Source organism: Enhydra lutris, unplaced genomic scaffold, assembly GCF_002288905.1.
Source record: "Enhydra lutris kenyoni isolate GAN:26980312 unplaced genomic scaffold, ASM228890v2 scaffoldscaffold19, whole genome shotgun sequence".
Classification (NCBI taxonomy): domain Eukaryota; kingdom Metazoa; phylum Chordata; class Mammalia; order Carnivora; family Mustelidae; genus Enhydra; species Enhydra lutris.
Window position 1 is genome coordinate 25,521,749 of NW_019154103.1, and position 24,617 is coordinate 25,546,365.

A 24,617-nucleotide genomic window follows, 5' to 3' on the forward strand; every position below is an offset into this window, starting at 1 on the left:
TTTTTCTGTCTCTAGGTTGAAGCATCTGTCACAAATGTGTGCTGATTTTTTGTCATCTAACTAGATGCTTTTGCCCAGACCTTTGCCCAAATTCTTAGCTTCTTCTCAATGTTGAGAGTTAGCAAATACCTCTAAAGTATCCAAATGCAAGAAGTTGCTTCTCTTCTTAAGGGTCTGCCTTAGTCCAAAATTTTGGCCTTTGAATTTCTATTTGCCTAAACAATCCTCTGATACCTTGAGACAAATCTTTTAAACTTGATTCAGTTTTGTATAGTTGTTCTCCGTGGGAGCATTGGTCTGCCACAAATTACTCCATTGTGGGGAGCAATGAAACTCTTATTTTTTTTTTAACTTATTTTACTTGCTCTGTCCTTGGGTTTTCTATTCAAATCCTGTTCTGCTGTGTTTAATATCAACCTCTGCCAAGTTCTTTGAATTTTTGGTTAAAGGAGATATTACTTATACATACTTTCAGCTGTACTTCAGTTCTATTCTTTGGTATCTATAAAAAGGCATATCTACCAATTCAGGAACACAAGGTAAGGCTTTGTACAGACAGTATTGTCTTTTAGTTGTCAGCCACTTAAATACAGAATATTACTTCTTGGTTCGGAATCATTTCAATGCCTTTTTTTTCTTTAGTACTTTATGCATAAACAGCCATGTCACAAGCTACCATCATGATATTTCTGCCCTTAATATGAAAGGTAAAAGTGTGCTTTATATTTATTTTACGTGTTGAATAATTCTAAGAATGGCATAAACTTATAGGGTTACTAGATAATTATTAACTAACTGAGAAATACATTGTTGATTTGAATGTAAATATCCAATCTGCAAAATAATATTTACCCGGAATAATCTTCATTGATCCCAGCAAGCGGTACTGGAGCACAGTTTATAAAAATTACAAACCCAAAGAACATAAGTGATACAGCAGATGTAACCATTATAAATCTCATAAGGGCTTTACAAGACATGTGTAACGTGGAAACAATGATACCTCCCAGAAGCTCGCCAAGCCCACCTGCTGGAAGTAAAACAAATCCTAAAAAAAAGGAGGAGGAGAAGAAAACAGTTTAAAAAAAATTAGCTGAAAATAGTACAGAACATTCATACGTTGATACAATCCCCCTGCTCTAAACATACATCAAATATAGATTGAAATAAAAAGACAATGAAAACTTAAAGGCATGATAAACATCTCAACAAACCTGAACCTTAAGAGAAGTACAAATTTGGGAGTAGGACTAAACCTACAGGCCTAGTGGAATGATGGAGAAATTTTGCTCCTATGTGGTAACGGCATCTAAGGTAAACCCAGGACTTAATCCACGCAAAACAGAAGATAAAAACTGTCTTATTCAGAGCTATTATTGGATAGTTGTCTGGATTTATACTTTACAGCAAGAGACACGCCCATGACAAGAGTTCAGTAACAGAAACTTACTACCAGAAATTTAACTAAGCCACCCACTGATTCTATGAATGGGTGTGCAATATTAACAATCTCACAATAAACTGAGATTTCAGAATAGTCACTATGAGAAATAGTTTTCTTTTCAATCAAGCATAAAGGATTAGATAGAGGCAAACAGGAGGAGGAAAAAGAAAGAGGGAGAAGAAGACATATAATTAGAAGATAGTCATATGAAAGTAGCACAGTAAATGCAAACATTGCTGTGATTTCCTTTGCTCCAAACATAAAGAAGTGGTAGATTTAGATAAGAATATAGCAAGAGAAATACAAGGCAAAAAAAAAAAAAGAAAAAGTTCCACCAACATCAGATTAAATTTATTATCTTTGAAGGTCTGCGGGAGACTTGTAAGTAAGTAATTTTAGAATGTTCAAAAAGATAAATGAAAGTTTAACTTCCATAAAAAGAAGAAATAAAAAGATAAAGGAATGAAATAAGAGCAGATGAATAAAAAGTAATAAACCTGGATATTTAAAACTTTTAATTCCTAAAATAAAAACTAAAGTCCCAGACCAGAGACATTTGAAAAGTTAATAAGTTGGAAGAGAACATTGTATAATTCATGCACTATGTAATATTTAAAAAAAAGAAGAGTGAAAGGAGAATAACCAAGATAAGCAGTTAAAGGACAATAAGTACAGTAGAGAAATATGATAAACATTACCCAGTTGAACAAGATCAAATTCAAAAGTAGTAAACCATGGTGACAGTATGCACCCTTGATATGAGTTGATGAAAATGCCACTTTACTTCTGTGATCCTCCCTCTAAAACCCATAACTTCTGTCTAATCACAGGTGGAAAAAAATCAGTCAATTCCCAGTTAAGGAACATTCTAAAAAATACCTGACCAGCACTCCTCAAAACTGTCAAGATCATAAAAAACAGTGGAAGACTTAGAACCTGCCAAACCCAATAGAAACCTAAGAGATATGATAACTAAATATGATGTATCCTGAATGAAATCTTGGGATAGAAAAAAGGACATTGTGTAAAAGCAAAGGAAATAAAAATGAGATACTGACTTCAGTTAGTATTGACATTGGCTCATTAATTATAACAAAACTACTATATTAATGTAAGATGTTAATAAAAGGGGAAATGAGGTATGCAGTGTATGAGAGCTGTCTGTACTACCTCCAAATTTTTTTTGTAAGTTTAATAAGAAAGTAACTTAAAAAAAAAAAAAAGACAACAGAGTAAGAGGCACTACAAAATGCTTTACTGAACTTGTGAGAAGTATAATGGAATAAATTCTGGGGAATTATTTCCCCAGAAATAATACATGAACAATTGAAACTGAGAATAAGAAATTTCCACCATTAAAAAAAGATATTAGTTCTGGGAATAAAAGAACACTCCAACTACTGAGAACGATTAAGAGTAAATAATTGAATCTATCCTAAGGTATACAGAAGTAAGGTAAGAAAACTTCATATCATCAAGAATAAAGAGAAATTGTAAAAATCTGCCAAACAGCATGTTACTTGCAAAAGAATAATTATACCTAATTCATAAATGATAAAATTATCTAGACATGATATGAGCATATGCACTCACTCTTGAAGAGTGGGGCTAGTTAACTATCTCAGTGGGTAGTTAAAACCTCCTGAACTAGACTAGACATGAACACATGCACTCACTCTTGAAGAGTGGGGCTAGTGGACTACCAGTGGATTGTTAAAATCTCCTGAACAGGGCGCCTGGGTGGCTCAGTGGGTTAAGCCGCTGCCTTCGGCTCAGGTCATGATCTCAGGGTCCTGGGATTGAGTCCCGCATCGGGCTCTCTGCTCAGCAGGGAGCCTGCTTCCCTCTCTCTCTCTCTCTGCCTGCCTCTCTGTCTACTTGTGATCTCTCTCTGTCAAATAAATAAATAAAATCTTTAAAAAAAAAAAAATCTCCTAACCAAAACAAAAGGGATAAAATGAAAAAAAGAAATGAGTCTATTGAGAGAGAACAAGATAGTAGGGGGGAAAAGAAGCAGATTGAAAGGTAATAAACAAGGAAATGTAAGTAAGAAGTTAAAAGTTACTTAAAAATGTCAGAATCCAGGGATGCCTGGGTGGCTCAGTGGGTTAAGCCACTGTCTTTGGCTCAGGTCATGATCTCAGGGTCCTGGGATCGAGCCCTGCATCGGGCTCCCTCTCTGCCTACTTGTGATCTCTCTCTCTGTCAAATAAATAAATAAAATCTTAAAAAAAAAAAAAGTCAGAATACCCAAGTTAATAAGTTGGAAATGGATAAAGCTTAACTATTAAAAAGACAGATAATTAAATTGGGTATTTTCAAAGGAAAGTCTGAAAATAAAATATTTAAAAAAATGCCATGAAATGTAGTTCATAAACCTATATATACTTAACATTGCATAAAATAAATTTTGTTAAAATTGCCCAGAAAATTAAAAATCCATAAGCAAAGTATTTGGACTCAGCTTTCTCATAAACAAAGACTCAGTTTACAACATTACTAAAGATATGGAAACTATTACTCGATGTGAATAGTTATTTAAAAAGAAAAGCAAACCATATATTTAAAAACTAAAAATCTCTTCTCAATAAGACATGACTTAAGGGGCACCTGAGTGGCTCAGTGGGTTAAACCTCTGCCTTCAGCTCAGGTCATGATCTCAGGGTCCTGGGATCAAGCCCCACATCAGGTTCTCTGCTCAGCAGGGAGCCTGCTTCCCCCTCTCTCTCTGCCTGCCTCTCTGCCTATTTGTGATCTCGCTCTCTCTCTCTCTGTCAAATAAATTAAAAAATAAAATCTTAAAAAAACAAAAAAAGTAAGATGTGACTTAAATAAAAATATGATGAGAATCATAACTTTAAAAATACTTAGAACAGAAAAATAATGAAAATTACACCTAAATGTATGAGATACTATTAAGGAAAATCTATAAATAATTATATCACCATGATAAGGTTGTTAGGAGAGTTACATGAGCCCATATTTAATCGCTTAGGAAAGTGTTCAGGCACAAAGTAAACATATGAATGTTTGATAAAAGGTAGACATTCACAAATAAATTCATTAGAAAGCAAAAAAAAAAAACTACAAATAAATAGAGGAGGGGCAATATTTATCAAGAAAATTGTGAGAAATGGAACTGAATCAGGACACTTCAAAGGGTGAAAAGTAAGCCTGAAAGTAAGGAAGTAAAAAAGAGGCAAGCCGCATTTTACCCCAGAATCTCAGAAATGAAGGGCAATAGGTACCACCACAAGCAGGAATGAGATAAAGGAAAAACAAGGGGAACAGATGGCAGTCTATATAAAATGTTTGAGCTCCAAGTCCTATCCCCATCCCCAAGCCATATAACTAACCCAGGAAAAGGCCCTTGGTTTATCCAGCTTGAACCCAACAACTACAGATTTGGGAAAACCACAAACATCTGTGAGCACAAAACTGAGAACTCCACTCAGCTAGGAAAACATTGCCTGTCAGGCTATTGCCCTAGGTGATAAGAAAATACTGGGCACAGGGAGTTCAACAATTAAATGGCTAGCTCTTTAAAGTCTACCCCAAAAGGAAACAAGACAATTGGAAATTCAACCAATGCACAGAACTTCAACTCTGTAAAGATTTTATTGATGTACAGAAAAGTACACAAATCACAATTGTAGATGCCAATGACTTTTCAAAGTGACTGTTCTTATGAAACTACCACCCAGATCAAAAATCTAACACTGCCAGAAGATCAAAGGCTCTTTTATGCACTTACAGGATTTTATAAAATATGGATCATAAAGTATGTATACATTAAGACTTCTTTGTTTGTATGATGTTTGAAAAATTCACTCATGTTTTTATACATGACAACAGATGATGCCTTCTCATTGCTGAACAGCATTCTAAAATACTCAAACACCACAACTTATTCACTGTGATATTGTGAATAATGGTGCAACTTTAAAAATTCGTGTACTTGTCTTTTTGTAAATATTTGCACTTCCTCTAGGTATATCCTTAAGAGAGGAATTTATGTTTGGTATGTAACATGGAGTAGAATTCCTGAAGGAGGGAATATGTATAAGTTCAGCTTTTCATGATACTACCAAACAGATATAAAATGGTTAAACCAATTTACTTTCACTAGTAGTGAATGAAATGCTACCACTCCACATCCATGCCAACATGCATATCCCTTTTTTCATTTTAGCCATTGTGGTGAATGAATAGTAGTATTGTGTTGTGGTTTTCATATGCATTTCCCTAAAAACCAGTAGAGGTGAACCCACTTTCATATGAATATTAGCCAAGGGATAGCATCTTCTATCGAATACTTTTTCAAGTCTCTTGTCCATTTTTATTGAATTACCTGCCTGCTTGTGCTCTTTTTCTCTCTCATACAAATAAATAAAATCTTTCTTAAAAAATTAAAGCTACATTGTTGAGGGCATGCCCATGTATAATTGTTTCATTTACCTCACTGCTGTCACTATAAATGATCTCTTCACAACAACTAATGCCTCTTGCTTTGAGAATACTAATTTAAAATTACTATAGTTATACCACCTTTTCTTCTGGCTAGCATTCACATAGTAGAACTTTTCCTACCCTTTGACTTTCAACCTTTTCATGTCATCATATTTAAGGAGTGCCTCTTACAAGTAACATACTAGATTGTCTGGTTAATCTGACAATCATTATTTATATGTTAGATAATTACTGTCATATATACTGGGCAGCAATTCTCCATGTAGCTCAGGTTTCTGCATATCTAGCAAGCAGAATCGCTGACCGATCTTTGTCCTATCTCTTCAAAGATATTTGCACAGTGAACAAACAGCCTTGGGTAATAGAGATAGTGTTCTCAATAACAGAAGGCAAATTTGCTTATAGTTCTAGAAAACAGAGATTATGTTCCTCCTGGAAATAAGAGAAGATACATTTACTGTCAAGTACAGTAAAGAAAATGTCTTCTTCTGGATCAAAAGATAAGCATGATTACTGTCTATTATAAGATTTATGTTCCTCCAGAGTTGTCCCCACATTCACTAACTAACTCATTTACACTGTGCCCTGGACTCCCAGATTTCGATGGATCCACCCTTCCCAGCCACATTTGCCTCTATCCCAGTGTCTGCAGAAGTCTTCCCCCAGAAGACTGGTGCAAACCTTGCCAACACCATACCTCCCAACACACATGTTTTAAGGGCCTCAGTCCCAGCAGCAGCAGGAGTGGGCCCTGTGGAAGCCCAAGGTATACCTTGTTAAAACTGTGTGCCCCACCCCAGCTGGGGACTTAACACTGCCCACAACAGGTAAAGAGAGCCTCTTCAGTTAGATGGACTGAAGGAAAAAGCAACCAGGACACAAGAGCTGGGCACAAGCAACACACATAGGAGACACCCCTGAAGTGCCAGCTTCTGGTGAACAGAAGACTCTGCACTGCAGAGCACTACAGGACCTCTTCTTCATAAGGAGACATAGCTCCCTAACAAAGAGAAATAGACACAGAGGGTTAGACAAAATGAGGAGACAGAGGAATATGTCCCAAATAACATAACAGGACTAAACAAAACCACAGCAAGAGATCTAAGTGAAACAGATATAAGTAGTATGCCTGATAGAGAAGTCAAAGTAGTGATCATAAAGATACTCACTGGACTTGAGAAAAGAGTGGAGAATATCAATGAGACCCTTAAAAAAGAGATAGAAAACACAAAAAAGATTAAGATTCTCTCTCTCTCCCTCTGCCCCCTCCCCACCTCTCTCTTTCAAAAAAAAAAAAAAAGCATTTATATGTTGCCTACAAGAGACACATTTCAGACACATTTAAAGATGTTCACCATCACTCACCATCAAGGAAATGTAAATTAAAACCACAACCAGATATCACCTCATACCTGTCAGAATGGCTAGAATCAAAATAAGTGCTGACAAAGATGTGGAGGAAAAGGAACCCTTGTACACTGTTGGTGGGAATGCAAACTGATACAACCACCATGGAAAACTGTAGGGAAGTCCTCAAAAAATTAAAAATAGAATTATTTTATGATCAAGTAATTTCTCTACCAGGACTATTTCCAAAGAATACAAAAGCACTAATTTGGAGGGATATATGCCTCCCTATGTTTACTGCAGCATTATTTACAAAGCCAAATTATAGAAGCAGTCAAAGTGTCCACTAATAGATGGACGAATGGATAAAGACAACGTGGAATACATATACAATGCAATAAAAGAATGCAGTCTTGCCATTCACAACAGTATGGATGGTCCTAGAGGTTATAATCCTGAGCAAAATAAGTCATTCAGAGAAAACAAATACCGAATGAGTCCACTTATATGTGGAATTTAAGAAACAAAACAAATGAAAAAAAAAAGAGGGGGACAAACAAAAAGCCAGACTCTAAATACAGATGACAAGCTGGTGGTTGCCACAGGGAAGGTGGGTTGGGGAGTAGCTAAAATAAAGAAGATTAAGAGTACACTCATTGTGATGAGCATTGATGAGCACTGAGTGATATATAGTAATATATAGCATGGAAAAATAATAAAATGAATTAAGATAAATGAAACTTCAGCAAATGATATTACTCCTACTTTATGCTTATTTCAAATATTTCATAAAAACATATAAGAAAATTTTATATAAAAACTTCAAAATGAGTATAATGAGCAGAAAAGGTCTACCTGCAATTTTAGTTGCTATAGAGCGTGTTAATGAAAACTGATTTTCTATATACAAAGGCAAATATTCAGAAGCTCCAATAAAAACAAAAGATCCAGAAGCTTTAGCCAGAGCTAGGCATATTAATATTGGATTCTTCAACAGAACCTAAAATAGAAATGTTATACACAAATCATTTCATTTTGTTAGGTAAACAAAAATAGATTTATTCACTCACATGTTAATAACCAATCAGCAAAAATTTTACCTTTCCGAATCTAAACTAAACATATATATAAATCAAAATCTGCAGTTCACCAATATATAATATATAATAATATACTATTAAAGACATGTAGTATTTGTACCATTTTTATTCATTTGACCTCCATACCACCTATAATTTTTATTTGAGATCCTGGCAGTTTTCTACAAAAATAAGGAAATTTCTACAAAAATTAAGGAAAAATAGATATCATTAACCAGGTGTCTAGAATGTTCCTTTACTTTAGTTAATCTATTTCTTTCCTTAAGAAATCTTTTCACCTAACTAAAAAACAAAATGAAGATAATTTAAGCAACACACAAGGAAAATTACTAGTATTACTATTAAGATTCTATAACATTTTACTCCTGGGTATTCCACATACAGTGAAGCCATGTAAATTCTGCATTTGTTTTTAAAGATTTTATTTATTTATTTGGCAGATCACAAGTAGGCAGAGAAGCAGGCAGAGAGAGAGGAGGAAGCAGGGTCCTTGCTGAGCAGAGAGCCTGATGCGGGGCTCGATTCCAGGACCCTGAGATCATGACCCGAGCCGAAGGCAGAGGCTTTAACCCACTGAGCCACCCAGGTGCCCAAATTCTGCATTTTTTGAACTTACTCAGAAGCCTCAGGAGGATGTATAGTACTATTATACTATACATAGTAATTAACATGATAATAATTAACATTAAAATATAAACTTTCAAACTGATTTCTGTATTTCTTATATATACTTATCTTTGAAAAATTTCAGTGGCATTTTGTTTATATATTGTTAAATTAATTTTTTTTCTAGTCGTAAACACCATTTTAAAAAATCTAAACATATTCTCTATATTAATCTAATTCATCTTCTGAGTGCTATCTAAATTTATATACTGTGATCCTACCATATTCATCTACTCCCACAAGTTAGGCTCACTCCAACTCCCACTGTCACAAACAAGACTATATTAAATGTGCCTGTGCGTGCACACTTAAGGACTAGGGTAGAATGTCTTTGGAAGTATATATTCCAGAACAGGATTGCTTGGGCATTAAGATGTACTATACACTTCATTCCATTATTTCTTTAAATTTTTTCCCCAAAATGTATCACTTTATAATCCCACCATAATGTAGCAGAGTTTTCTATTTTCTTCATGTAGCAACTTATAAAATTCACCACGGCAATATTTTCAGTTCCACATACCCTTCCAGAACTTTGCCATTCTCCCATCAGGAGGCATTGAACTGGGAAAGTCCTTATTGACTGTCTCAACAAAGAGATGCTGCATGACTTCTGAGGTTGGATCATAAAATGACAATAGGACTTCTGCTGTATATGCTCACTCTCTCAGGACTTTGGCTTTGGGACTCTTTCGCCATGTTGTGAGAAAGTCAAGGCCAGATGGAGAGGCCATGTGTGGGTGTTCCAGCAAACAGCCAGTATCGATAGCTCACAGTTAAGTAAACAAGCCATCAGAGGATTTTATCCCCCAGACTTCACTTTGACAAGTAGAGCTGAGTGGAGTAAGCCCTGACAAAGCTGCAGATTAATGAGCAAAATCATGTTCTATTATTTAAGCCACTAAGTTTTGGGGTGGTTTGTCACAGAGCAATAGATAAGTAGTACACTCCACGTAATCACAAACACTTGGTATTATCAGCAGGCTTTTAAAATTTTGCCACGCTGATGGATATAAAGTCATACCACAGTGCTTTATATGATACTTCCCTAAATTCAAATCCAACTGAGCATTTCTTCATGTAATTCATAGCTATTTAGACTTGGTTATTGTGTGTGAGCAGCTTATTCATATTTTTATTAGGCTTCCTGAAATTTTTGTATAGATCTTCCAGGAATTCCTTACTTATTCTAAATACTAATCTCTTGTTAGACTGAGAGATGTTACTCATCTTTTCTTTTTTTTTTTTTTAAGATTTTACTTATTAATTAACAGACAGAAATCACAAGTAGGCAGAGAGGCAGGCAGAGAGATGGGGCGGTAAGCAGACTCCCTGCTGAGCAGAGTCCTATGCAGGGCTCAATCCCAGGACCCTGAGATCATGACCTGAGCCGAAGGCAGAGGCTGAACCCGCTGAGCCACGCAAGCGTCCCTGTTACCCATCTTTTAACGTTGTCTGCAGTTTCCTTCATAGAACAGAAATCTTTGTCATAACTTTAATCCACTAATTTTTACTTTGTATTTTACACTATTGCAACCTTGCTTAACCTTTCCTACCTCTATGTCACAAGATACTTCTTTCATGGTTTAGCATTAACTGTGCTGTTCTTTTTTTTTTCTTTTTCCTAGTCACGTTTTAACCTCTAAATCATCTTTGCGTATCACATGAGGTAGTGGTCCGACTTCATTTCACCATACAGAGAATCAAATTTATTATCACATTTACTGAACTATATCGTTGTAGTGCCTCCCCTATCAGATAGCAAGTTTTTATATATATTAATCTGTTGCTGAGTTCTGTCTTCTGTTTCACTGGTCTATACCATGATTTTATAGGAAACGGCAATCTGTATTAGGTATAACTGGTAGAATAAGGAACAGAAAACCTCGCTTTTATCTTGGCTCTGCAACTGATTTTTGGAACAACAATTAGCAAATCACATCTCTCTATATCCCATTTTTAGGGAGTATTATATAATAGTAGATGCAGGAATGGTGTTAGAGTCAGGTACATGAGATATTTTTATATTGTTAACCTCGGTTCAGCTACCTGTATGTGTGTGTGTGTGTGTGTGTGTGTGTGTGTGTGTATCCAAAGATATATATGCCTTTGGAAAAATTACTCATCCTCTTTAAATTATTGCTTCATGATCTATAAACTAGAAATGATAATATATATCTCTCCAGGTGATCATGAAAATGGAATATATGTAATAATTTAATTTCTGGCAGCTAGAAGTTACCCAGGAAAGAATACATATCATTTTCATAATTTATAAAATAAGAGGGTCACACTAGACTATGAGATTTGTTGTTTACAAACTGTAGTGTGCTTTGAATCATTGGGATGGTGTAAAACACAGATTACCAGGTCCTACTTTTAGAGTTTCTGATTCAGTAGGTTTGGAGCACAGCCCAAGAATTTGCAGTTTTAGCAGATTCCCAGGCAATGATGATGATGGTGGTGGCCTGGGAGCCACACTAAGAACCACTGCACTAGATAATTTTTGTGTTTGAACTTTTTAGAATTAAAATGAACAGACTCCTAGGTTAATCCAGTTGATGAGACTTACTATAATGTTACACAGTAAAGTGAGAAAGCCAAAAACACGGAGTAGCTGAATAATTCAGCACTCCTAAAGAAACAGATTATTCAGAAGCAAATGGCAGTTTATCTGGTCTGCTCTCTAGTGGGCATTCCATTGTTTTGTCTTAATTGCTACAAAGACCCAGATATTCAGCTTCCTTCTGTCAGCTGATTGTGCTTATATCTACTTCTATTACAGCTGCTCACTGTATTGTCTCTCCATTTGCTTCTCTATCTCAATGGCCTTTGCACATTCATTTTCTCTATGTCAGTTTATTAGAGTTGTGTCGTGTAAGTTTCCTGGCCTTTCTCCTACGTATACTCTCCCAAGAAATAGAATGTTAACTAGTCGGTTTATAGCAGGTCTCCCTATTGGATATTTTTCTCAAGCTATTTAATAGGTTTTCTAGAAATCTAAGGATTGCTATCTTAGGTTTAAGTTCTGATCCCAGGCCTAGTTTTAAACTAGGACATTTGAACTACATTATATAGAGCATGGCAACTCTGCACAAGGAAACACTTCTGGGCCCTTTATTCAGAAAGGGCTACGGGCACTTAGAAAGACACTGTGAGCATAGCAAACACTCAGACTACAACAGACCCTTCCGAAAAAGTATCTAGGCTTTCCTCTTTTTAAAAAAGTCTATTTTGGGTAGGCGGGGGGGCACCTGGGTGGCTCAGTGGGTTAAGCCTCTATCTTTGGCTCAGGTCATGATCTCAGGGTCCTGGAATCAAGTCCCACATCAGGCTCTCTACTCAGCAGGGAGCCTGCTTCCCCCCCCCTCTCTCTGTCTGCCTCTCTGCCTACTTATGATCTCTGTCTTTCAAATAAATAAATAAAATCTTTTTTAAAAAATCTATTTTTTTCTTACATATAAATATGGGAGGCAAAGAAAAAGGCCAGACATAAAAATCAGTATTCAAGGGATGTTATGTAATAAAATCAGGCTTAATATACTGAAAAAGAAAAGAAGAAATCAAATCTGCATAGTAGCAGATAATTCCTGCAACAGCCATTTCTTATAGCACTGTGGGTCTCAGCCCTACTCCATCATGGTTTTATCTAAAACCAAGGTCTTTACCACACCAGAGGAGGTTCATGTTGGTCTGGGATGCATGCTTTCAAATGGTAACCAACCAAAATAGTACTCCTGCATGTACTTACTCAGTAAGAGTAGGAAACAAGGACAGGATCAGCAAAATATAATGTAAATGGTATAGTAGACACAGACAAGTAGACTGAGATACAGGACAGGGTTCAAGTAGCAGTGGGAAACAAATGTTAACGAGGAAACTGAGGCAGAGGAATGCTGCAGGAAGGAAAGAGCTCCTAAAGACCCAACCAAGGTTCAGTGAAGATGTGGTATGCAGTGTCCCAATTAATTACGGAACTTCTTCTTTCAGGTGATAGAAGCATTAAACTATTTCCTACCCTAATCAAGGTAGCATGACAGGAGACAATGATCTTGCCAGTAAAAGGCCTTCATGTCAACAAATAGAAGGAAAACATAAGTTGAAGAGGATACCAATAAACTTATTTGAATTACTCAAGTGTTTTACTTGATCAATTAACTTCTCCTTTTCTCTCATGTTGGTTCCTCATGAAGAACATCTACAATTAGCCATAGAAAATCAATGATGGTTATCTTTATTAAATCTGTCAATAAGAGTAAAATAACTCACCTAGAAAAGGCTGTTTTTTCAAGTTTAAAAATGTTTCAGCCCTCTATCCTGAAATCTCACTTACTCTGCTTCTACAAACAACAATTTATTTCATCAAACGTAGTAGATGAATCAGAGACTGAAAATAGTACATGATGTCCTGATAGAAATACAAGTAATAACTATATTTTTAAAAATCTTACTTGTGTCAAATGTATATTGATTCTAGTTTCTATGATAGAAGTTCACCTGTTTTCCAAGGAAATTCAATATTTTGACTACCAATAGCATAATATCTAAATAATTGGATACAAGTTGCCTTTGATGTATTCTGTCAACCATTTCTAGTCACAAAACTAATGAATAACACTTTAAATTCAATTCATCCTTTATAGTTCAAAAAGTTCTTTCATATCATAATATTCATTAACAAGTCTTCATTCACTGGAGTTCTAGTATATAAATGTCTTCTCTGTTAATAAGGTATGAGACTTAAGGCATGAGATAAAGAAAAAGAAGGTAAAGTGTTGATCTCTCTGCTCTATACATTTAAAAAGTTTTCTCCTATAAAATCTTATTCTTTACCTGCTTCTAGCCTGTCTTAATTTCATTTTTTTCTTTTCCCTGATTTATTTCCCTAATTACTAAGCTTTCTATTTTTATTCTTTTGAAATATATTTTTAATCCATTATATTCTGAGAGCTATGGATAGTTATTGCTCTTTTTTTTGGCATTCTACAACAAAATATTTTTGAAACATTTTCAAAATTCCACATTAACATTTCACTAATTCACATGCTTAATCTATTTATTTTTTATTATGTTATGTTAGTCACCATACAGTAGTACTCCTATATGTGTACAGGGGTTTCTGATGTAGTGTTCCATAATTCATAGTTTGCATATAATACCCAGTGCTCTATGCAATATGTGCTCTCCTTAATGTCTATCACCAGGCTCACCCATCCCCCCACCCTCTTCCCCTCTAAAACCCTCAGTTTCTTTCTTGGAGTACACAGTCTCTTGTGGTTCCTCTCCTCCTCTGATTTCCCCCTTCATTTTTCCCTTCCTTCTTCTAATGTCCTCCATGATATTCCTTATGTTCCACAAATAAGTGAAACCATATGATAATTGACTTTCTCTGCTTGACTTATTTCACTTAGCATAATCTCCTCTAGTCTCACCCATGCTGATGCAAAAGCTGGGTATTCATCTTTTCTGATGGCTGAGTAACATTTCATTGTATATATGGACCATATCTTCTTTATCCATTCATCTATTGAAGGGCATCTTGGCTCTTTCCACAGTTTGGCTATTGCAGCCATTGCTGCTATGAACATTGGGGTGCATATGACCCTTCTTTTCACTACATCTGTATCTTTCGGGGTAAATACCCAGTAGTACCATTGTCGGGTCATAGGGTAGCCCTATTTTTAAATTTTTGAGGAACCTCCATACTGTTTCCCAAAGTGGCTGCACCAACTTGCATTCCCACAACAGCATAAGAGGGTTCACCTTCTATTCTTAAGCTTAGACCCACTGACTTTTTATTTATAACTTTTCACCTCACAGATATTATAACTTTTTTTTTTGCTTGTTTATTTTTTTCTTCAAATTTTTATTTAAATTCTAGTTAATTAACATAAAGTACAACATTGTTTCAGGAGTAGAATTCAGTGATTCATCACTTACATACAACATCCAGTGCTCATCATAACAACTGCCCTCCTTAACACCCATCACCCATTTAACTCATCCCCTTCCCACTTCCCTCCATCAATCTTGTTTGTTCTCTATCATTAAGAGTCTCTAACGATTTGTTTCCCTCTCTCTCTCTCTCTCTCTCTCCTTTTTACCCTTCCCATATGTTCATCTATTTTGTTTCTTAAATTCCACCACATATGGCACAGTCTTTCTCTGACTGACTTATTTCACATAGCATAATACACTGTAGCTCAATCCATATGATTGCAAATGGCAATATATCATTCTTTTGATGGCTGAGTAATATTCCTGTGTGTGTGTGTGTGTGTGTGTGTGTGTGTGTGTGTGTGTGTGTGTGTGGAGTCTGAGATTCTCTCCCTCCCTCTCAGCCCCTCCCCCCACTTGCACACACTCTTTTTCTCTATCTCAAATAAATAAGTAAATCTTAAAAAAAAATAGATTAGCAGCATTGAAGAAAAAGCAAAACCATATTACATGCTGACTATAAGAAACACTTTAAATGTAGACACAAATAGTTGGAACATAAAATGATGAAATAAGATATACATGGAAACAGTCAGCAAGAGAAAGCTAAAGTGACTATTTAAAATATAGATGTTAATGGGCACCTGGGTGGCTGAACTGGTTAGGTATCTGCCTTTGGCTCAGGTCATGATCCCAGGGTCCTGGGATTGAGCCCCACATTGGGCTCCCTGCTCCATGAGAAGCCCGCTTCTCCTGTTGCCCCTGTTTCTCCGTCTCTCATGAATAAATAAATAAATAAATAAATAAATAAATTTTTAAAAATTTTAAAAATAAAATACAGATGTAAAGACAAAGACAATTACCAGGGATGGAAAAAGACACTTAATAAAGATGAAAGTAACTCAGTAATGAGATGTAACAATTATCAATGTGTATACATATAAGAGTCTAAAAATGCATGAAGCTAAAACAGAGAAATAGACAATTGTAAAATTTTATTGGGAGATAAAATAATTGGCTTATCATTAAGAGAAGAACAAATACAAGTAAGACTCATGGATGATCCACATAACGCACCTAACAGTAAGAAAGTTAAAATAGCAATGATTAATAATTTCCAGGAAAGAGAGGGGGAAATGGATAAAATATTTTAAATGATGTGGAATTTCACTAGGGTTTTGCATCCTACAAAAACATAAATGTTAGAACTGAAAAACATGGTGAGTAAACACAGCGGAAAGCCTATTTGTAATGGGTGTGAGGTAGAATTCTAAGACGCCACCTAAGATTCTCACCCCCATTGCATAAGCCTGCATGATTCTGAGGACTATGAATTGCTGAAATTTTCTCCCCTTAGTAAATTATGTTATGTGGTATAGATGACTATAAAAGAGAGAGGATAAACCTCACCTAACTAGGTAAGCCTTGAAAAGTACTGGGATTTTTCTGAAATTAGAGATTCAAAGCATGTGACGTAGGAGTGACCATCTGTTTCAGCCTTGAAGACAAAGGCAATCATGCAGTAAAGAATGGGGGTAGCCTATAAGAGCTAAAATTGGTCTTCAGTTGACAGCTAGCAAGGAAACAAAGACCTCATTCTTTACATCTCAAAACAACAGAATGGCCAATAACCTGAATGAACTTGGAAGCAGAATCTTCCCCAGAGCCTCCAGAAAGGAGTACAGCCCAACCAACACCCAGATTTCAGTCTGTGACACTCAACAAAGCACCCGGTCATGGCGTCTGGACATATGACCTTAGAACTGTGAAATAAACAGAATTATTTAAAGACGCTAAGCCTGTGGTAATTTGTCAGGTAGCAACAGTAAATTAACTTATGGTTCCCCACTGCCCACAAAAAAGAGAAGAGAGTAAGCTGAGAATTTTCAAACAGAACCACATAAATCTACTGACCAAAGATGCTCTGCGAAAACCAAGCAAAATAAGTGTAATGAAAATCCAATCTAGGACTATCAAAGTAAAACTGCTGAGAACCAAAAACAAAAAGAAAATCTTAATAGCCACCAAGCAGTAAGAGATATACGACAATCAAATGGCATCTTTTAAATTCCAGGGTGGCAAGATTGGGGGTGGGCAGATCACTGCCAATATAGAATTCCAGACCCAGTGAAACAGTTTTTGTTTTTTGTTTTGTTTTGTTCTGTTCTGTTTTTTCAGAAGTGAAGGTGAAATATGGTTCTTCAGGAAGAAAGAAAGTAATCTCATATGAAAACATGGAAATGCAAGGAAATGGGTAAATATAAGTGTATACTGACTTTACAAAACAGTAATAATAGTTCATATCATTTAAAATACATGAAGAAATACAGTAGATGATAAAAATAAAACTAAGGTGGAAAGTGAGTAAATGAAGTTAAAATATTCTAAGGATGTGCCAATGGAAGGAGATTTTAAAGCCTGGCTTCTTATAATTCTTAATGTTTTGGGCGAGATTAATACCCCCTTCATAGATAATTAGAATGACACTCCTGTTATAATAGAGCAATCTTTGGGAAAAGCACCATGATCCTGATATTTAAAATGCAAGCTATATCAGCTGAAAAAAAACCTAGTCTGAGTGACAAGAGCATGAAGTAAAGTCCAAGATTTCTTTAGTATCTATATTAAGGAAATTTGAAGATCTTTGGTAGCACAGATAGAGAAAAATGCATATGGATGTCAATGATACAAAACTGCCCAGGAATATTAGCAGTATGAAGAACAGATACCTATTTTCAGTTTTAGTAAGGCTCTAATTTTCTAAGGAAAATTAGAAATCTTTAGAGATAAAGTATTTTCTACCACTCAATATTTTTTCATAAGTGTATTTGAAGAACATCCAATTCTAATTCACTTTTACTCTGATGTTTTAAATATAAACATTTAATCAGAATTATTTCAGAGCAAAAAAAATTTTTTTAACTAGGAGCGCAACATAAGGCTTGAACCCTGAGGGGGAGACCTGAGTTTGAGATTAAGACCTACACAGTTAACCGACTGAGTCACTCAGGTGCCTCTTAATCAGAATTATTTCAAAGTAGACATACTTTGACTGAAAAAATATTTTCAATGGCGGGAATTCCATTTACATCATTTATATACAAAATTACTTTTTATATATACTATTTCTTTTATTTGTCATTTAATAAAATTTAATAAAATTAAATTATTTAATGAAATTATTAAATATTTGTTTAATAAAATTATTTATAATTTATAATATTTATATTGGTAACAATTATTTCCCATTTGAAATTAAAGCACATTTTATCTATTCATCAGTTCCATCCATATCAAATTGCATTAATCATTAATCATCTATTAATCATTCTATCCATACCAAATTGTATTAATCAAATTCTATTAATAGCTTCGGCTATTTTCCACTTCCCTTCAGAACCATTAATTCTATCAAGGCTAATTCTGGATAATTTCTAACAGCTTTAATATTTGTCAAAAATATTTTATTCTTCTTGCAATTTTACTCAGTATCAAATGTTACCACACAGATTGAGTGACAATTTTGTGGATTACTTCTATCACTGCTACTCATTGAGTTAGTTACTCCTTAGACAAATGCAAGAAGATTATAAAGACTTTTATGAAAAAGAAAAAAATCCCTAAGGATTCCCTAAAAGAGAATCCCCCAAGAAAGGAAAGAAGGAAATCTATGGTGGATGGCTGTTTTAGCTCTTGAATATCACATGGGATCAAAACACAGAGGTCAAACAATTAGGCTTTATACTGTAGTGAAAACATAAGCATTTAAAAAGGTCATTTATTTTTTTCAAACTGAAATGGAGGAGAGGAAGTTGGAAGGAATATAAAGTTAAGATTCTCCCTAAGTTAATAAGTTGCTGAAGAGAGGTAATGGACATATAGGAGTTCAGTATGCTTTCCTATATTCTATTTCACTTAACGTTTTCCATAGTAATATATTTTAAAGACTTAAATTATCATTTAAAACATATACTGTAACATTTAAGAAGAGATATTTTTAAAGTGTATGTAATCTTTTTTATATTGATATTCATTAAAAACAATTGAAGATATAGTATTAAGTCATACACTGGTGAAAACCTGACTATGAGGAACCAGAGTTGGTCAGGTATGCTAATATGCTATTTTAAAAAAGTGACCTGTATATAACAGGAAAAAACATATTTTTATGTAGGTGTATAAATAACAAAAGACATTATTTAAAAAAAAAAGACACTATTGCTTGCTATGGGGGTAGCATGATGCCCATTGGTCACAATAAATAAAGATCTCTCTTGCTCTCTCCCCCTCACAAAGACCAGCCAGAGGGAGAAGCATAATAAAAAATAATTACCTTGCCATCATTTAATGTTTTAAATAGTGTACAGCCTGCAAAGCAAGGAGAAAAATATCCAATATTATCTCTTCCACAGATAACAGAATAAAATGAAGATGAGCATCTACAGTGAGAATTACAAGGAGCTGTCAGGTTTCCCAACTGTCCTGTTCTGTAAAAAAAGAGATTTAATGTAATTATACCACAGTATTATACTTATTAACGTAGATATCAGGATATCAATGAAATCCATAAACATATGGTTATTTAAATTAATTTCTTTTTATCAAGTTTATTGAAGCATACTCAACATATACAATAAAGTTTACAACCTGAACTTTTTTAATATATGTATACACTTGTGAAATCATCACCACAATCATGTTAACAAACAATCATCACCTCCAAAATTTCATTGTGCCCCTTTGTAAATACCTCTGTCCCCTGGCATCTGCTGATGTATTTTCTGCCGTTATTCATTAATTTGAATTTTATAGCATTTTATGAAATGGAATCATACAGTATGTACACTGTCTTTGTCTGCCTTCTTTCATGCAGTTATTCTTTATATGGTCTTTGTATAATGATATGTCTCCATGTCTCCTGGGTAAATACTAAGGAGTAGGATCATACAGTAGGTGTTCATGTAACTTTTTGAGAAACCATCACTTTTCCAATTTGGTTGTGCTATTTTATATTTTCATCAGCAGTGTATAAGAGTTTTAGCTGTTTTCTACATTCCTCACCAACATTTAGTATAATTAGTCTTTTTTTTAAGATTTTTTTTTAGTGTATTCATTTGAAAGAGAGAGAGAGAGAGAGAGATTGAGAGAACAAGTGGGGTGAGGGGCAGAAGGAACCTTCTGAGCAGGGAGCCCAATGTGGGGCTCAATCAAGACCTGAGCCGAAGGCAGATGCCTAACCAACTGAGCCACCCGGATGCCCACAGTCTTTTTAATTTTAGACATTCTAACAAAAATATAGTAGATTCATATTGTGGCTTTTAATATTCCTTTCCCTGATGGTTAGTGATGTTGGCCATCTTTCCATATACTTATTTCTCATCTGTATATATTTGGTTAAATGTCTGTTTAAACCTTTTGCCCATTTGTGTTTTATTTTCTTATTATTAAGCATTGAAATTTCTTTATATATTCTGGAAACAAGTCCTTCATCAGATATCTGATTTTCAAATATCTTCTCACAATCTCTGGCTTGTTTTTTCATTCCCTTAACAGGGTCTTTCAAAGAGCAGAAATATTTTATTTTGATGTAGACCAATTAATCAATGTATTTCTTTATGGATCATATATTTGGTGCCTATCTAAGAAAACTTTGCTGAGCCCCAGTTTACAAGATATTCTCCTATATTCTTGGTATTTTGTATTTTATAGTCACATCTACAATCCATTTTAACTATTTTATGTGCTGCATGATAGGGACCAAAGTTCATTTGTCTACATATAGATATCTATTTGTTCCATCATCATTTGTTAAAATGACTATATGTTCTCCACTAAATTGGCCACGTATCCAGGGCACCTGGGTGTCTCAGTGGGTTAAGCCTCTGCCTTCGGCTCAGGTCATGATCCCAGGGTCCTGGAATCGAGCCCCGCATCAGGCTCTCTACTCAGCAGGAGCCTTCTTCCCCCCCGCCCCCGACAGCCTCTCTGCCTACTTGTGATCTCAGTCTGTCAAATTAAAAAGAAAAAATTGCCCATGCATCCTATCAAAAATAAATTATCCATTTACATGTGGGCCTATTTCTGGATTCTCTATTCTTTACACTGATATATCTGTCTATATTTATACCAATACTATTTTCTTTATTACATTAGCTAATAACTCTTGAAATCAAATAGTGTTTGTCCTCCATTTTTCATCAGAATCGTTTTTTTATTTTTCTAGGTCCTTTGTATATTGTATGAATTTGAGTTATTGTATGGTATCTAAAAAAGAAAGCCTGTTGGGATTTTGATTGTGATCACACTGAATACACACATCAGCTTGGGGAGGATTAACTTCTTAATATATTGAGTCTTCCAACCCATGAACATGGGATATCTATTTAAAAATTTAGGTCTTTAATTTAGTACAGGAATATTTTGTAGTAATTATGAGTAGGGCTTTCACATCTTATATTTGCCCTTAAGTATTTCTTCTTCTTGATACTAATGCTAATGGCATTTTTGTGTATTATCAATTTCCAGTTGTTTGTACGTAGTATATAAAAACGCCATAGTTTCTTGTATAATGATCTTTTCTTCTATAGTATTTCTTTTTTCTTAATACTGTTAACGGTGTTATTTTTTACACTAATTTCTGCTTATTTGTAGGTTGTATGTAGAAATACTGTAAGTTCTTGCATGTTGATCTTGTGTCCTGCAAACTTGCCAAAGTCATTTTTTTTTTAAGATTTTTAATTTATTTGACAGAAAGACAGCAAGTCAGAGAGAGCACAAGCAGGGGGAACAGCAAAGCAAGAAGGGGAAGCAGGCTCCCTGTTAAGCAGGGAGCCAGTTGCTGGGCTGGATCCCAGAACCCTGGGATCATGACCCAAGCCTAAGGCAGACGCTTAACCCACTGAGCCACCCAAGTGCCCCTAAACTCATTTTTTAAATTATAGTAGGTTCTGGATCTTCTTATACAGAAGTAATTTTGTCACCTTCAAATAAACACAATTTTACTTCTATTTTTCTTATCAGGATGCCTTTTCTTTCCTTTTCGTACAGTATTGCAATGATTAGAACATCCACAATAATGTTAATATAGAAGTACTGGAAGTAGATATTCTTATTATACTCCTGGTTATTCAATGTTTCATCATTGTCTTAGTCTGCTCAGACTCCTGTAACAAATACTATATATTGGGTAGTTTAAACAACAAACATTTATTCCCCACGGTATCTGGTGTGGGCTCCCTTCCCAGATTACAGACCATCACCTTCTCAAGGTATCCTCACATGGCAAATTGAGGGAAATCTTTGGTTTATTCCCCTTCTTATAAGGACACTAACCTCCATCATCAGGGGGAGGGTGGTCTACCCTCAGGAACTTATCTAAACCTAATGATCTCCTTAAGGCTCCACCTCCTGACACTATTACATTGGAGATTAAGGCTTCAACACATGAATTTAGTGGGAGGGTAAACACATTCATTCCACAATAATCACGAAGTATAGTGTTAACTGTATGTTTTTACACTTCCCTTCCATTCCTAGTTTCCTAGTTTATAAGGAATAGATGTTGCACTTCACTGTGGAGCTTTTTGACATCTATTGTGATTATGGGTTTTTTCATTTTTAGTTTATTAATATGTGGATGATATCAGTTGGCTTTCAAATATTAAAGCAACCTTACATTCCCTTGATAAATTGTGCTTGATCATAATTTATTTTCCTTTTTCTATACTATTGGGTTCAATTTGCCAGAATTTTTAAATAGTTCTTGAATCTATGTTCATGAGAGAAATAGGTCTATAGTTTTCTTTTCTTACAATGTCTTTTGTCCTTTGAAATAAAGGTAATGCAAGTTTTATAGAATATGTTGAAAAGTATACACTCCTTTTCAATTTTCTGAAAAAAATTTGTGTAAAGTCAGATATTCTTTAAATATTTGGTTTAGTTCTCAGTAAAACCATTTGGGCCTGGAATTTTCTTTGTCAGAAAGTATTTAAGTACAAATCTGATTTACTTACTAGACACATAGTTTTTTTCTTTTATATGAGTTTGTGTCCTTTGAAGGATTTACCCATTTCATGGAAGCCGTCAGATTTATGTGCATAAGTTGTTTATAACATCACCTTACTATCCTTTTAATACTGGTGGAATCTATAAAAACATCACATCAGAACTCTAACTCTTAATAGTGGTAGTTTTCTCTGTCTAGAGGTTTAGCAATTTTATCAGTCTCCTCAAAATTTGACCTGATTAGGGGCACCTGGGTGGCTCAGTGGGTTAAGCCTCTGCCTTTGGCTCAGGTCATGATCTCAGGGTCCTGGGATCGAGCCCCGCATGAGCCTGTCTCTCTGCCTGCCTCTCTGCCTACTTGTGATCTCTCTCTCTCTGTCAAATAAATAAAACATTTTTTTAGTGCCTTAGCGACATTCTATAAGTTTTGTTACTTGTGTTTTCATTTTCATTCGCTTCAAAATACTTTACAATTTTTCTTCTGAAGAAATTATTTGAACACAAGTTATTTAGAAGTCTGTTATTCAGTTTCCAAATATTCAGGACTTTTTCAGAAATCTTTTTTTATTAATATGCCTCTAATTTAATTTCATCATGGTCAGAAATATAATTCCATTATATGATTTAATCCTTTAAATTTACTGAGACTTGCTTTACAGAATATGCTTTACTTTGGGTTTCCTGTACTATTAAAAAGAATGTGTATTCTTTGATAGGCGAAATAGTCTACAAACATCAATTATGTGAAGTTGGTTGTTAATGTTATTCAAATCTTTTGTATCCTCACTTTTGCCTATTTCTATTATTTAGAGAAGAGTATGAAAATATCTGACTGTTTTTGTGGATTTTTATATTTCTACTTGCAGTGTCTAAGTTTTTGCTTCACATATTTTAAAGCTCTTTTATTTTGTTCATAACATTAAGAATTGTTTCAATTCTTGATGAATTGATCACTCTATCATTACATAATCACCTTCTTTATTCCTGCTAATATTATTTTCTCCCAAATCTGCTTTGTCTACTATTATACTCCAGCTTTCTTTAGATTACTGTTAATATGATACATCCTTTCCCATCCTTTTACTCATAATCTACTTGTGTAGATTTGAAGCACATTTCTTTTATACAACATATATAAATGGGTCTTGCTTTTTTTTTTATCAACTTGGAAATTTTCGGCCTTTTTACTGACATTATATGCAATTAGCACTACTTTTAGATTTGAATCTATCCTTTCTATTTGTTTTCTTTCTTATCTTTTCTTTGTTCTCTTTTTTCTTTTTTTTTTTTTTTTGCCTAATTTGAGACTAAACAATGTTTTTATAAAATTCTATTTTAATTTATGTGTCAGCTTGGCTTACTAGCTGTGATTCTGTTATTTTACGATGCTTCAGCATGTATATTATACATCTTTAGCTTAACACAGTCTACCAACATGTGATTTATGGCACTTCGAGTAAACCCATATTATGTTTATCTATTTTAAATAATTATTTTAAAAGAGATTTAAATAAGAAAAAATACCTATAAATTACCATTTCTTTTCCTCTTCTTTGCTTTGTGTAGTTCATATTCTTATCTGGTATCATTTTATTTCATCCAGAAAGACATTTTTAGATATTTCATTTAGTGTAAGTCTGTTGTTCAAA

General features: G+C 34.6%; 1 protein-coding gene across 1 annotated transcript in view; it reads right to left on the reverse strand.

Annotated features, from left to right (window-relative positions):
* Positions 1–24,617, reverse strand: part of LOC111148425 (solute carrier organic anion transporter family member 6A1) — a 109,710-nt gene that overhangs the window by 39,452 nt on the left and 45,641 nt on the right. The window contains exon 9 of the mRNA XM_022504951.1: positions 19,298–19,451. Within this exon, the coding sequence (XP_022360659.1) occupies positions 19,298–19,451 (154 nt within the window). The remainder of the gene's footprint in view (positions 1–19,297; positions 19,452–24,617) is intronic.